Here is a 14,920-nt window from a genome sequence, read left to right as displayed (position 1 = left end):
TGCAGAAGTCAATATGGTTCCACTTTGCACATCTTCTCAAGCTATTTGTTGCAGTACTACAAAGCACTGTAGTGTTTTATTTATTTATTTTTATTTTTATTTATGTTTGTTGTTCTTGTTGTTGTTTCCATGTAGTGTTTTAGAAGAAAATAAGAGCCTTTTTACACCAGGATAACTTTTTTTAAAGGGCCTGAAACATTATGGCACTTAACACCCACTCACATACACCGATTATAAAAAATATGTATAGTCTAAATATAATGTATCAAATATTTTCAAATGTGATTAATGAATTTAAAAATTTGCATAAAATAAGTTGAAAAGCATAATTGTTTTTTTATATATGGATAAAATGGAACACAATTTTTTTTAATTTTTTTTAAATAAAACATTTTTAAACTATAAATTTGCTCTATAATGAGCCCCTAAGGGGACATGGTGATGGGAAAAAAATATGAGATGGGAAGAAAATGTCATTTAAATGCAAACGCAGTGTTTTTTAGGAAGTTTTGTGAAACACAAAAAACACTGAAATATAATTTTTCCTTCCCTTTCATTTTTTTTTTCTGTCACCATGTCCCTTTATGGGCTCTGCAACTTTAATTGTGCTTATTTAGATATAGCTGACAATGTCACAAAAACAATGTGGTATTTACAGTACATTCCTTTCCTAAAACAGAAAAAAAAATTGTCTAGAAGACAGGAGAATGTGGCCATACACGCTTATTACAGACAATATGTTCTACCCATTGCATTATCATCGATACAAGAAGATATATGCTGTTTTGCAAGCCGATCCAATTTGTATTTGTTTCATCTAACATGCTACATGTAATTTCCTGTGCCCCTTCTCTTTTCATTCTCCAATCTGTGTGTCAATTTGAGATAGCAGACTAGGACAGCTGAAGAGCATCTCGAGCCAGCTGGGACACAGAACAATCAGATTCACTCACTGTCAACCTCTTACGGACTCAGATGCTTTAGAATTTATAATGCACTCTAATGAGCCCCGTTCATGCGCAGGTTTGCTTTGCAGAGATTTATATCCTTCATATTCTCCCAGACTTCTGCAGCACTTCTACATATGTACATATACATATACCGTACTGTTTGATGCATAGTGCATAAACTCCCCATATCAATTGCAATTCAGTCCAAGCACTAAGAAAATCAAGCCTTTCATTCCCTGCCCACCGTCTTTCTGCTCAAAACAAGCTGGCCTCATCATTATTCTTAGGAAGGAGACTTACAAATGCTTCCCAGGTTCAGGGTTGGGATTAAGAGGAGGTTCTTAAAATGCACCATCAAAGGTCTTAAACTTCTGATGGAGTTGCTCAATTAGAGCTTTGACTTCTTGAACTTTGAGCGTGGTTTTTGAGTTTGCTCATTTAAATGAAACTCTCCAGAACTTCAGGATATAGTATTATATAGTTAGTTCTGATCTTCTAATCTGATTGGCTGAGTGGAGTTCCAAAAGTTCTTCTATTCAAACTTGAACTGTACTTAAAAAAACAATTTTCACTCAGAAATTGCTAGTAAATTTCACAAATAATTACATTGACACAGCAAGTAATACATCGAATTAAGCATGAAATCATGAAAGTAGAAAGACTGAAATAGTATTTTCTTGTAAAACATACTCTAATAATTTAATAATTATTTACAACCTCGAAAAATATTTTTTACAGTGTTTGCAACTTTCCAGACCAGAGTATGTGAGCGATACGGAGTTAAAATGTTTGATTTTGTTAGGATTTTTTTTTTTTTTTTTGGATGGACAAAAATAGGCAAACGAACCAAACAAATTTCTTTCAAAACAGCTCTACTGAAACATTTCTTGATATGAATTTTTCTGTTTATTGAAGCCTTCAGTAAACTGTTTTAAGGGGCTTTAAACAATATGACGCTTTAAAAAATCTAATATTTTTAAATACTACATTTTTCAAATAGTATATCAAATATTTAAAATTATGATTCATGGATTAAAAAAATAAAGCTACATAACATGTTGAAAAGTCATAACAGTTTTTTTTTGTTTTAAATATGGATCAAATTGAACACTTTAAGTATATTTTCTATTCTAATTAAGTTTTTTAAAGTATTTTTATATAAAACATTGTATTGTTTTTGTTTTATTTAAATATTGTATTATTATTTTTATTTTTTATTTCATTATACTATACATTTGCTTTATAAGGAAGTCCCTAAGGGGAAATGCTAATGAAAACTACATTTAAATGCAAAGTTTCTCAAGGGAAACGCAAAACCTTTGCAAAACACAAAAGCATTGAAATATACAGAGTGAAAGTGAGCAGTTCTGTCAAGGTCAAGGTGTGTGGAGGCAGGCAGGATGACGAGGACGACAGGGATGTTTAATGTAGAGACAACAAGGCACTGAAACATTTCTTGATATGAATTTTTCTGTTTATTGAAGCCTTCAGTAAACTGTTTTAAGGGGCTTTAAACAATATGACGCTTTAAAAAATCTAATATTTTTAAATACTACATTTTTCAAATAGTATATCAAATATTTAAAATTATGATTCATGGATTAAAAAAATAAAGCTACATAACATGTTGAAAAGTCATAACAGTTTTTTTTTGTTTTAAATATGGATCAAATTGAACACTTTAAGTATATTTTCTATTCTAATTAAGTTTTTTAAAGTATTTTTATATAAAACATTGTATTGTTTTTGTTTTATTTAAATATTGTATTATTATTTTAATTTTTTATTTCATTATACTGTACATTTGCTTTATAAGGAAGTCCCTAAGGGGAAATGCTAATGAAAACTACATTTAAATGCAAAGTTTCTCAAGGGAAATGCAAAACCTTTGCAAAACACAAAAGCATTGAAATATACAGAGTGAAAGTGAGCAGTTCTATCAAGGTCAAGGTGTGTGGAGGCAGGCAGGATGACGAGGACAACAGGGATGTTTAATGTAGAGACAACAAGGCAGATACGGGTAGATGACACACACACACTCAGGGTAACATTCACAATAACCGACAACCAAAGGTGAGACAGACAGGAACTAATATATGGTGGATAATCAGTGGTAGACAGGTGAGCACAATCAGGGTAATTAACTAATGATAGTACAGGCTCAACAAAAGAAAGGGGAAGAAACCACAACAAACAGTCCACAGGGGTGTTACAAGTTCAGAGTGAGAAAGCTTTACTTTTTGATTTTGTTAGGAACTATTTTAGTGTGGGGATAAAAATAAACAAGCAAAATGGCCAAATTTCACCTGAAACATTTCTTGACATGAACTTTTTGTTAATTAAAGTCTTTAGTAAACTAATTTAAGCGTGAAACGATATGATGCTTAAAAAACATCAAAATATTTGCAATTTAATAAAAATAAATAAATCTACATAGCATGCTGAAATGTGAAATGCCATTATAATTGTGTGTGTGTGTGTATATATACATATTTACATTTAAACACAAAGTTTCTCAAGGGAAACGCAAAACCTTTGCAAAACCCGAAAGCTTTGAAATATACTGAGTGAAAGTGAGCAGTTCAGAGTGAAAAAGATTCTGTTACATTTTGATTCTGTTAGGAGCTATTTTAGTGGGCGGATAAAAGAAGACAAACAAACCGGCCAAATTTCATCTTACACATTTCTCAATGTGAACTTCTTGTTTATTGAGCTATTGTTATACTGTATCACACTCACGACTGATTTGTCTACTTCCTACTCATCCACGTCTGTATGCCTCACTCTTTATGTTTTCTCAGCCTTGAAGGACAGTCGGTTTCAGCTGGTTAACTTCTCAGACAACGAGCTGCTGGTGTCGTTGTCCAACGTGTCACTCTCGGACGAGGGACGGTACGTGTGCCAGCTCTACACGGATCCCCCGCAAGAAGCCTACGCAGACATCACTGTGCTGGGTATGACATCTATGCTTCAGAATGCTAAAATCCCGATTATCGATTGACCTCATTGATTCCTTCACTCAACTGAACTTGTCTAATTGAATCTCACCATGACACAATATCAACCAATTACTCTCATGCCGTTTCCAATAACACAAGCCAAACAAAAAGGAACAGATGTTGAGCTATTGATATTGGTAGATCGCTTTTGGCAGGCGTATTGACTGAATTCCTCTTAGATGTTGAAAAGGCTACATCGAGCGATTCGGGAGTTAGCTTTGTGCGCCTCTTGCGTTGAATGACACTAACATTAGAGGTTTATTATGCGGCATATTTGGACATCCTGGAGAGCTGAATGGAATTGAGTGCTCTCTAAAGTAGCATGAGTTTTATGAGGATATGCGTTCCGTCACAGCATGGACTCTTAACCACAGGACATGAAAGCATGAGGCAAGATATTAGAAAAAGAGCCCTCAAACGACAGCTCTTGTAAGCGACAGACGCTTTAGTGCCATCAGCAAAGCACCATACGAGTTAATGCGCTATGAAGAAGTGAAACATGAGTAAAACAGCTTGTCAGTTGGTGGAGTGGGTCCGGCACTGTCCAAATACACAATGAGACCATCAAAACATAGAAATGCTTCTGTATGTGCCTCTGAATGCTTCAGAGATAGCTGGAACCATTTGGATTGTTGCTAATCTAGGCCTGCTCTTCATCAGCATAATTGAGCTGATGAAGCTGGTCCAAAACCCAAAGTACCTAAACACCCTCTAAAACTAGCGCAGACCAGCTTGACCAAGATTAAGATGGCATTCAATTGGCTGGCTGTTTTTATCCTGACCAGCTGAAAAGTGCCCAAAAACCCACTAAAACCAGCCAAAAGACCAGCTTGACCTATGCTTGTTATCCTGCTGAAGAAAACCTGCTTAAACCAGCTGTAGATGGTTTTCAGCTTTTTGACAATTTTTTCATCAACCCTCCACCCCCCTTCTCCCATAACAGATGCCAAAAGCTTGGAATATTTAAGAATTAATGTTTTTGATAGTCTCTGATGCTCAACAAGGATGCATTTATTTATTTAAAAATACAGTGAAAACAATCATTTTGTTAAATATTATTAAATTTTAAAATAGCGGTAATGCTGCTCGATGCATATTTTTTTGGAACCTGTGATTCTTTTGTTCTAGATTTTTTGAATAGATAATGCAAAAACAAAACAAAACAAAAAACATTTATTTAAAATAGTTTTTGTAACATTTCTTTCTTACCCCACATTTTTGAATGGAATAATGGTTTTCACAAAATATTAAGAAGAAAAATGTTTTCAACCTCGATGATAATAATAAGAAATGGTTTTAAGCATCTAATCAGCAAATTACAATCATTTATGAAAGATCATGCACTGAAGACTGGAGTAATGAAGCTGAAAATGTAGCTTTGCATCACAGGAATAAATTACTTTTTTTTATTTTTATTTTTTTACTGCATTTCTGATCACATAAATGCCTTGGTGACAATATGAGAGTTATTTAAAAAACATTAAAACAAACGTGTAAATGTAAAAATGTGCATTTTATATATTTATTTACAGAGCTGAGTAGCAATTTATTACATGTAATCTGGGTTACGTAATCAGATTCCAAAAATCAAGTACTCGTAATTAGAGGATATTACATTTTATAATGCTCATAATCAGATTACAGTTACTTTTTATGAATTACATGATTACATATTATTCACACAATGGCAGGAAATCATTGATCATTTACTGATTCCTATGAATTCTTCTTTTAAATGGATTCCCAAACGATTTTGTCAGCCAAAATCACTTTGACATGAAATATTTTCTTGAACTATCTTTGAGGAAGTTAATATTTCAATAATTTAACAACACATTCGCATTTTTACAGTTCGATGCCACTTAATGGTCAAACAAATTCAATATTTCTATTTTTAGTGTTTAATTAATGATTAGCTTTTTATCAACTCGCAAAGTCACTGCAGTTCTTACATTAAGCCTAGTTTGGGAAACCCTGGTTTAATGTAATGCGTAATGCATTTTATGATGTTGATTTCAAAAAATTGAATGTATTTTCTTCCTCTTTGCTTTTTTATATCAATACGGTACATTCAATGGTAAGTTTAAAACAAGTTAGATGAAAAGTAGTCTAAAAAGTAGCCAGAATACATTACCTAAAATAACCTAGATTACGTTACTAACTTCAGTTTTCATTATGTAATATGTGATCAATAATGGATTACAATTTGTAAGTAAGCAACCCAGCTCTGTTTATATATTTGTAACACATATTGTTCCACAGAAGCTCTGCAAAAATAGTACCTTACAAAACCACATTGAGGACTCCACAGGCGACAGTGGCAACCCCCTAACGTGGTTAGGTGGTTTGAGGTAGAAACCTTGCGAGGAACCAAGGAAGTCTTGCTGGTTTAGCTTGTTAAAATGCATGGTGGGGACACCGGCACACCAGCAATCAATGCTGGAGACCAGCATCCAAACCAAAACATAGACTATAGGGTATTTTCAGATAGAATGTTGAGGAAAACAACACCTTTTCCAACACAGTGTGCTTTATTACTGAATTGAAGTACTCGATAGTCATCGGCAGATCTTAGTAAAATAACAGTTTGTCCTTTAGCGAGCACACAGATAAAAAACATTGATCCAATGCTGAAGAGCTGTCGCACCATCTCTAATCATGCCGTTGATCTTCTGCCAGTTCCACCAGGCAACCCAATCTTAGAGTCCCGCGAGGAAATCGTGAGCGAGGGGAATGAGACCGAGATAACCTGCACCGCCATGGGCAGCAAGCCTGCTTCCACCATCAAATGGATGAAAGGAGATCAACCACTGCAAGGTCTGACTCAGATCCAAGGAAGATTGTTCAGATAAGTCTGCTGTGATTACTGATGCCTCTGATCTGCACACAACACACCGTGGTCTAGATTCTGACTTGGTAATGACTTTTAATTAAGCCTTCAAAAGGTGTATCCGGTGAATTGACAAGAAGATCACAACACGCAGGTCTCTGAAAGAGGATTTTTGGTTCTTTCAGTCAAGCTTAAATAAGTAGCTTTGAATAAACTCCAACTGTTTACCTCCCACTCAGCAAATGCTGCCCACATATTAGTTCTCACTGGTTAAGGCAGTGCGGGCTGGCATAAAGGAGTGAATGTGCAGGCTTGGTTAATGTGCTTATAAACAGCTTTTCTCCATTAGACAGCAGGGTGGGACTGTTGAATAGCATTCAGATAGACTACCTGGGGAAACAGAGGCAAACATGGCAGATGATATGGCGCATTTAAACAGAATCTAAGTTTGATGTGTCAACTGTTTATGGATTACAAACATCACAGCTTCATTAACTGCAGTGAAAGCAGTCAGACAGTGGCCTCGTCAGAGATCTCGTCAGCTAAATGGATCAAATACTAGCTAGTACGCAGTAAGGATCACGGAAAACGCACATTAAGGTATTAATGACTGGTTTGTAATTAAAAAGTGTTATTCTGAACCACATGAACTCTGTTGTCATTACACATTGCTTACAACACCATCAATTGTAATGCTTTGGAGGATATTATTATGAAGTGTAAAGCAAAATTTTGACTGAACCTTAGAAAAGAATTGTTTTATTTACCAAAGATCATATACTGCGTGTGAATGTTTTGCCATAGATTACAAACATCACAGCTTCATTAACTGCAGTGAAAGCAGTCAGACAGTGGCCTAAGGCAAGAGATTTCGTCAGCTAAATGGATCAAATACTAGCTAGTACGCAGTAAGGATCACGGAAAACGCACATCAAGGTATTAATGACTGGTTTGTAATTAAAAAGTGTTATTCTGAACCACATGAACTCTGTTGTCATTACACATTGCTTACAACACATCAATTGTAATGCTTTGGAGGATATTATTATGAAGTGTAAAGCAAAATTTTGACTGAACCTTAGAAAAGAATTGTTTTATTTACCAAAGATCATATACTGCGTGTGAATGTTTTGCCATAAATAAAAAACTTTATTTTAAGGTTCAATTCTCTCTATTAACAAACCATTAACTACGACCTTTGCTTCAATAAAATCCCAATTTGCTGCTTATTAATAGTTAGTAGGGTAGTTGTTAAGTTTAGATATTGGGTAGGGATATAGAATATGGTCATGCAGAATATGTGTTTTATAAGTACTAATAAACAGCCAATATGTTAATAATAGACATGCTAATAAGCAGCTAGTTAATAGTGAGAATTGGTCCCTATACTAAAGCATTACCATTTAATATTTAATATTTAAATAACAGCTTATTGTTCCACCCTGGTCTACAAATTTCAGTCATCTTTGTTTCTAAAAATCATATTCATATGCAGTTGCAGCAGTATGAACCAGTGTTATTTTAGTATTATTTATATATAATTGCAGTGTTTAGCTTTTATTTTTTTTTTACAGCTTTCTTTTTCATTTTAGTTTAAGATATAGTCATTGTGGTGAGCTTTTGTAATTTTTATTAGTTTTTATTTAGCTTTATTTTTATTTCAGTTTTAGTTTGAATAATTTTAGTACTTAAACTTATTTCAGTTAACTGTCCAAGACAATTTATTTATTTTTTTTTAGTTTTTGGTCACACTTTATTTTAAGTCAGAAGTAAGGTCCAATTCTCGCTATTAAAAAAACATTAACTATGACTTTTGCCTCAGTAAACTCCTCTAATTTGCTGCTTATTAATAGTTAGTAAGGTAGTTGTTAAGTTTAGGTATTGAGTAGGATTAGGGATGTAGAATATGGTCATGCAGAATATGTGCTTTATATGTACTAATAAACAGCCAATATGTTAATAACAGACATGCTGATAATCAACTAGTTTACTAGGGTTAGTTCACCCAAAAATGAAAATTCTGTCATTAATTACTCACCCTCATGTCGTTCAAAACCCGTAAGACCTCCGTTCATCTTCGGAACACAAATTAAGATATTTTTGATGAATTCTGACAGCTCTCTGACCCTCCCATAGACAGCAATGTAATTACCACGATCAAGGTCCAGAAACGTAGCAAGGAGATCGGTAAAATAATTCATGTGACATCAGTGGTTCAACCGTAATTTTACAAAGCTACGAGAATACTTTTTGTATGCAAAGAAAACAAAAATAACGACTTTATTCGTCACCCTGGTGCCATTTTGGAGAGTATCTGCTGAACGTAAACAGCGTATGCTATTCTGTGTCAGCTGCGTCACGCAGTGGATATGAGGGTGAGTAATTAATGACAGAATTTTAATTTTTGGGTGAACTATCCCTTTAATAGTGAGAATTGGTCCCTAAAGTGTTACAAAGTTTATTTAAATTTTATTTTGTAAGTATTTCAGTTTCCGAAGACATTTTTTAATAGTTTTAGTTAACTGAACAGACACAAACATTATAATGATCATGATTCTATTTAATAATTGTGTTAATAATGGAGTTATCAAATATTATATAAAATGTCTAAAACAATATAATGTATATTAATATCATAAATCTTTGATTGGTCCATTGATTAGTCTGTGTAAGTGAACAGTCATAGATGATGTTTCCACACTTCCAGTGCTGAATTTACCATGATTAGTACAGTATGATTAAACTGCGACAAGCAACATTGTCCCAAACCCTATGATGAGGGACACATCATTTCCTATTATGGGGATGGTTTCCATGGTACTTTTTGACAATTAATCAATTACAAAATTAGTATGATCCTTGATGAAAGGTATTTAACTGAAAGATAATCATAATATCAGGATTTAAATTGTCTTTGGTGTACAGTAGCTGATGTATTTTTTGTAACAGTGTCTTAGTATGCGCTGACAGACGAGAAGGGAGATGAGCTATAGGTCAGATCCAAGCTGTAATTATTTCCCACTTCATTAGGTCCAAGTAAACCATCATACTCTGTGCTGCAATTAGCTCAATGCCCTTGAGTCTAGAAATTGTCTTAGGATGAGGGCTAACATGATGGGCAGTAACCCTACAGGCAGCTACTGACCTCAGAGCTGCTTCATATGAATTCATCATGGTCACATGTCCTGACCATCCAGCATACGTACAGCTAATCTTGTGAATTTTACAGTTTACTATTATGATATCACATCACATAGAGGTAATCGTGTTATATAAAATCATTATTTCAGTACTTAAACTTACTTCACGTTTAAAGTTATTTAAACGTATTCAGTTTTTTCATCTAATAGTTATTTTTTATTTCATCTTTATTTCTTTATTTAAAAATGTTTTTATTGTTTTAGCTAAACTGCTTTAGCAGCAGTGTTGGGCTCTACAAATAGCTAAGCAATTAGTTGAACTACATTTCTTAGTATCAAGATGGTAGCATCGCTTAATATCAGTATCAAAGCTATATTTTTAAGTAGCAAGGTAGCGCTGTTACATTTTCCCTATCAATAATTGAACAATCAAGTCATGCTTCAGACAGTTTGCTCACACACTGAATCGTTTGAAGCGGTTTCTCATTTATGAAGACAGTAAAAGGACCATTTTAAAACACAGAGGACAAAAAGAGCACTGGATGAAGCAGAATATTTACCTGCAAGCTTATTAATAGTTAGTAAGGTAGTTGTTAAGTTTAGGTATTGAGTAGGATTAGGGATGTAGAATATGGTCATGCAGAATATGTGCTTTATATGTACTAATAAACAGCCAATATGTTAATAACAGACATGCTGATAATCAACTAGTTTACTCTTTGGTGTACAGTAGCTGATGTATTTTTTGTAACAGTGTCTTAGTATGCGCTGACAGACGAGAAGGGAGATGAGCTATAGGTCAGATCCAAGCTGTAATTATTTCCCACTTCATTAGGTCCAAGTAAACCATCATACTCTGTGCTGCAATTAGCTCAATGCCCTTGAGTCTAGAAATTGTCTTAGGATGAGGGCTAACATGATGGGCAGTAACCCTACAGGCAGCTACTGACCTCAGAGCTGCTTCATATGAATTCATCATGGTCACATGTCCTGACCATCCAGCATACGTACAGCTAATCTTGTGAATTTTACAGTTTACTATTATGATATCACATCACATAGAGGTAATCGTGTTATATAAAATCATTATTTCAGTACTTAAACTTACTTCACGTTTAAAGTTATTTAAACGTATTCAGTTTTTTCATCTAATAGTTATTTTTTATTTCATCTTTATTTCTTTATTTAAAAATGTTTTTATTGTTTTAGCTAAACTGCTTTAGCAGCAGTGTTGGGCTCTACAAATAGCTAAGCAATTAGTTGAACTACATTTCTTAGTATCAAGATGGTAGCATCGCTTAATATCAGTATCAAAGCTATATTTTTAAGTAGCAAGGTAGCGCTGTTACATTTTCCCTATCAATAATTGAACAATCAAGTCATGCTTCAGACAGTTTGCTCACACACTGAATCGTTTGAAGCGGTTTCTCATTTATGAAGACAGTAAAAGGACCATTTTAAAACACAGAGGACAAAAAGAGCACTGGATGAAGCAGAATATTTACCTGCAATCAGTTGGAGCCAAACCTGAAAATGCATCCTATCGTTTGCCAGCGATTAACAAGCTCTTTATTAAGTTCAGCACCTGCAGCGTGTGAATGCCTCCTCACTAGTACAGATAAAGACATTTTCCCACCAAAAGAGTTTCGAAACAGGTGCACAAAAACACCAACAGTATTTGAAATTACCTTGACATTTTTAAAAGGACATTTTGAGATATTTCAATTTATAGCACTGTTTCATGTAAATAAGTCTCAACTTGTTTTCTACAACACATATCAGATTACAGCATTCATTTTTAGAATTCATTTTTAGATTTTGAATACGGTTTATAAAAAATATGTAGTATCTTAAAAGTTTGAAACAGCTATGTCATGTAGCTTGTAGTGTAAACGTGCGGTCACATTTCGGTGAAATTTGTTGACAAGAAAATGTAAATTATCTATTGTCATAGCATAACGTTGTATGAAGCACTGCTCACACAACTCACTTTTAAACCAAGCAGCTTTATGTTAGCAGTGTTGGGGAGTAACCAGTTACATGTAACGGAATTACATAATTTAATTACAAAATGAATGTATCTGTTACAGTTAATTACAATGTGTAAATGAAAATGTTAATGATTACAAAGAGGGCTACATCTGAATATGTTCACACATATACAGATTAGACTTTCCCAAATTGCATTGACTCTAAAATATGAGACACCAATGTTTCAGGAGTTTAGGACACAGAATAGGACATGTTTATTTAATAACTGTTTTATTTCAATTTGGTTTTATGTATATGCTTTATTTTTTAAGATTAATTGTTTTTTTCCAAGGCATTGTTAGATGCCAGTGTTTTCTGTCATAACTATGCAAAGATTTGATTTCAAAAACAGGATCATAGCTATTAAACTATATCTTATTATTTTAAATCTGTATTTAACCTCAGAATGACCTCAAAGTAAAAATAGGTCCTAAAGTCTGATTCTGTGGTGGTTGTGCTTTAAAATTAAATTATTATAATCTTAACTCAAGTACTTAACTCAAGTATTTTGAAAGTCTGTAGGTAGTGTTGAGTACTATTATAAGGTTAACCCTGTTTCAAAGTGATTAACAGTTGAAAGCATTCGTTAGAAATTTAGAAAAGTAATCAAAAAGTAATCGAATGTTATCCGTTACATTACTTTAATAAAGTAATTGAAATAGTTACACTACATTTTAAATAGGGTAACTTGTAATCTGTAACCTGTTACATTTCCAAAGTCACCTTCCCAACACTATGTTAGTCAGCATGATGATTGTGTGTGAAAAATCTGCAAAATCTGCATGATTTTCATCAAAATCTGCATGAGGAAATCTTTCGCCCTCAAGTGAAATTCCCAATTGCATAGATTCCTATTGAAATTACAGTATTTTGGCCATGGAAATTTTGCCGAACAACAGTAAATGTGACCGAACTCAACCCAATCTCAAGGGAAAACAACTATTTTTTGAGGTGGTGATTTCACATTGAGTCATACAATGTAAATGGTATAAAAATGTTCTGTATGTTCAGCTCATAAAAAAAATACCCACCAATTCACCAAAACTTGAATAGTTATGAATTGCCATGAGATCTTGAGATTCAAATACCTTTTAAACCTTTACAACACCAGCTTGGCCAAGCTTGGAGACCAGTTTAAACTACCTTGGACTAGCAAAGCTAATAGTAGTCAATAAATCAATAAAAGTGGCAAACCCCCAATAAAAAGCATTTAATTTTCACATGGTGAACAAACTGTCATGCAACCCTGTGTTTTATGTCCTGTTGTGATGTTTGGACGTCACACACATGGCTCAGAATGTGCCCTACACACGCTGTATTAAGCGTGACTGCTCTGTGTGCACTCAAAAGACCTGTCTCCCACAATAAATGAATGTGAAACTTGTCTGGAGGTGACGGTATCATTCCTTGTGACCCTCCTCCCTCTCTTGGTGACACTGTGTTATTATGAGCAGGCCGGGATGGAGAGAGCTCGCTTGTTATGGCTGACATGTCACTCTTTCGGCCGTTCCCAGGTGAGGCGACTGTCGAGGAGTTATACGACAGGATGTTCACTGTCACCAGCCGGCTCAGGCTCACCGTCTCTAAGGAGGACGATGGAGTGGCCGTCATCTGCATCATTGACCACCCAGCCGTGAAGGACTTCCAGGCCCAGAAATACCTGGAAGTGCAGTGTGAGTCATCTCAAGATGAGGAGAAAACTTTCAGCTGTAAAATAGCTTCGGTTTAATCTTCCCACCTGCATGCAGAGGTCAATTTGACTGACGTTGTAATGAACTAAAGAACCTTTTGTTACACAATTAGACCGTTTATGAGGAAATGAACAGGAGTGAGGCCTAGGCAAGAATAGTTCACCCAAAAATGAAATTATTCACCTTAATGTCACACTTGTTTTGTTTGTGGAACACAAAAGGAATGATTTTAAGCATCTTCAAGCAGCAATTTGATTGACATTGAACCTTTCGTTCCACAGTTAGACCGTTTATAGAGAAACACGAGTGAAGCCTAGATATTTGCTTATAGGAATAGACTTTAGTCAGGTTAGATGCTATATTGAATTTAACACAAGATGAAAACGAGGCTGTGAGGGATAGACTTAGGCCCAATCCCAATTCTACCCCTTAGCCCTTCCCCTTTCCCCTACCCCTCCGTTTCGCGCGTTCACGTGAAGGGGTAGGGGTGTCTCAATTCTCTTTTGGTTGGAGGGGTAGGGGTAGGGGAAGGGCCAGACAGCCCTTCAAACGAAGATTTTTCGGGACCACACTTCAAACGAAGGGGTATGAATTATCTCAGCGTAAACCGGCTTCAGCGGCAACATGGCTGCCCGAGCGAACAAAAAGACACATAAATGTAAGCATGTTTGGCATTAATAAAGATTTTAATGTAAAAGTAATAATTTGTTTTATGTTACATTCAATCGTGAGTTCATATTTACGGTCATGTTACTCAAAGAAATGTTTGCAAAAAATCGCTAATATTTGCTAACTAACGTCATATCATTATAGACTGCACGATAGTGCCACAACTTATTTTCATGTCTGATCAGGGCGATAACCACCGTAGACATTGAGAGGGGCTAGTCCCCCCAATAATTAGAAATCGCTAAACCCTTTTCTCAAATATTGCCAATTCGAGAGAGAGAGAGAGAGAGAGATGAAAGTTGCGTGTATGCGCGTCTGTGCGTTTCTCTTTTTAGAGTGAGTTTACTTAAAAAACAGCAATTTTATCCTCTCGTTGCTGGAAAATATAATGTAGCGATTCAGTATTTAAGCTGTTATTGATAAAAGTCGTGGGGCAGCGTTGACGGGTAGGGGAAGGGGAAGGGGTATAAAATAGAATTGGGATTGGGCCTTTCAGTCTTTACAATAGCACACTATATTAAAGGTATAGTTCACCCAGAAATTAAAATTCTGTCATTAATTACTCATCCCCATGTTGTTCTAAACCCGTAAGACCTTCGTTCATCATTGG

At 34.9% G+C, this 14,920-nt stretch overlaps 1 protein-coding gene across 3 annotated transcripts in view; it reads left to right on the top strand.

Annotated features, from left to right (window-relative positions):
• The window catches only part of cadm1b (cell adhesion molecule 1b), a 203,660-nt gene that overhangs the window by 124,394 nt on the left and 64,346 nt on the right, over nt 1–14,920 (top strand). For all 3 annotated transcript variants that reach the window (XR_001636892.1, XM_016518937.1, XM_016518935.1), the window contains exons 3-5: nt 3,752–3,904; nt 6,629–6,766; nt 13,465–13,623. Coding sequence is in view for 2 of the 3 variants with exons in the window: in XM_016518937.1 (XP_016374423.1) it covers nt 3,752–3,904; nt 6,629–6,766; nt 13,465–13,623 (450 nt within the window). In the remaining variant the exon portion in view is untranslated. The remainder of the gene's footprint in view (nt 1–3,751; nt 3,905–6,628; nt 6,767–13,464; nt 13,624–14,920) is intronic.

Source organism: Sinocyclocheilus rhinocerous, unplaced genomic scaffold (genome assembly GCF_001515625.1).
Source record: "Sinocyclocheilus rhinocerous isolate Xijiao unplaced genomic scaffold, SAMN03320098_v1.1 scaffold689, whole genome shotgun sequence".
Taxonomy (NCBI): Eukaryota; Metazoa; Chordata; class Actinopteri; order Cypriniformes; family Cyprinidae; genus Sinocyclocheilus; species Sinocyclocheilus rhinocerous.
This window is presented reverse-complemented; position numbering and strand designations above follow the sequence as displayed.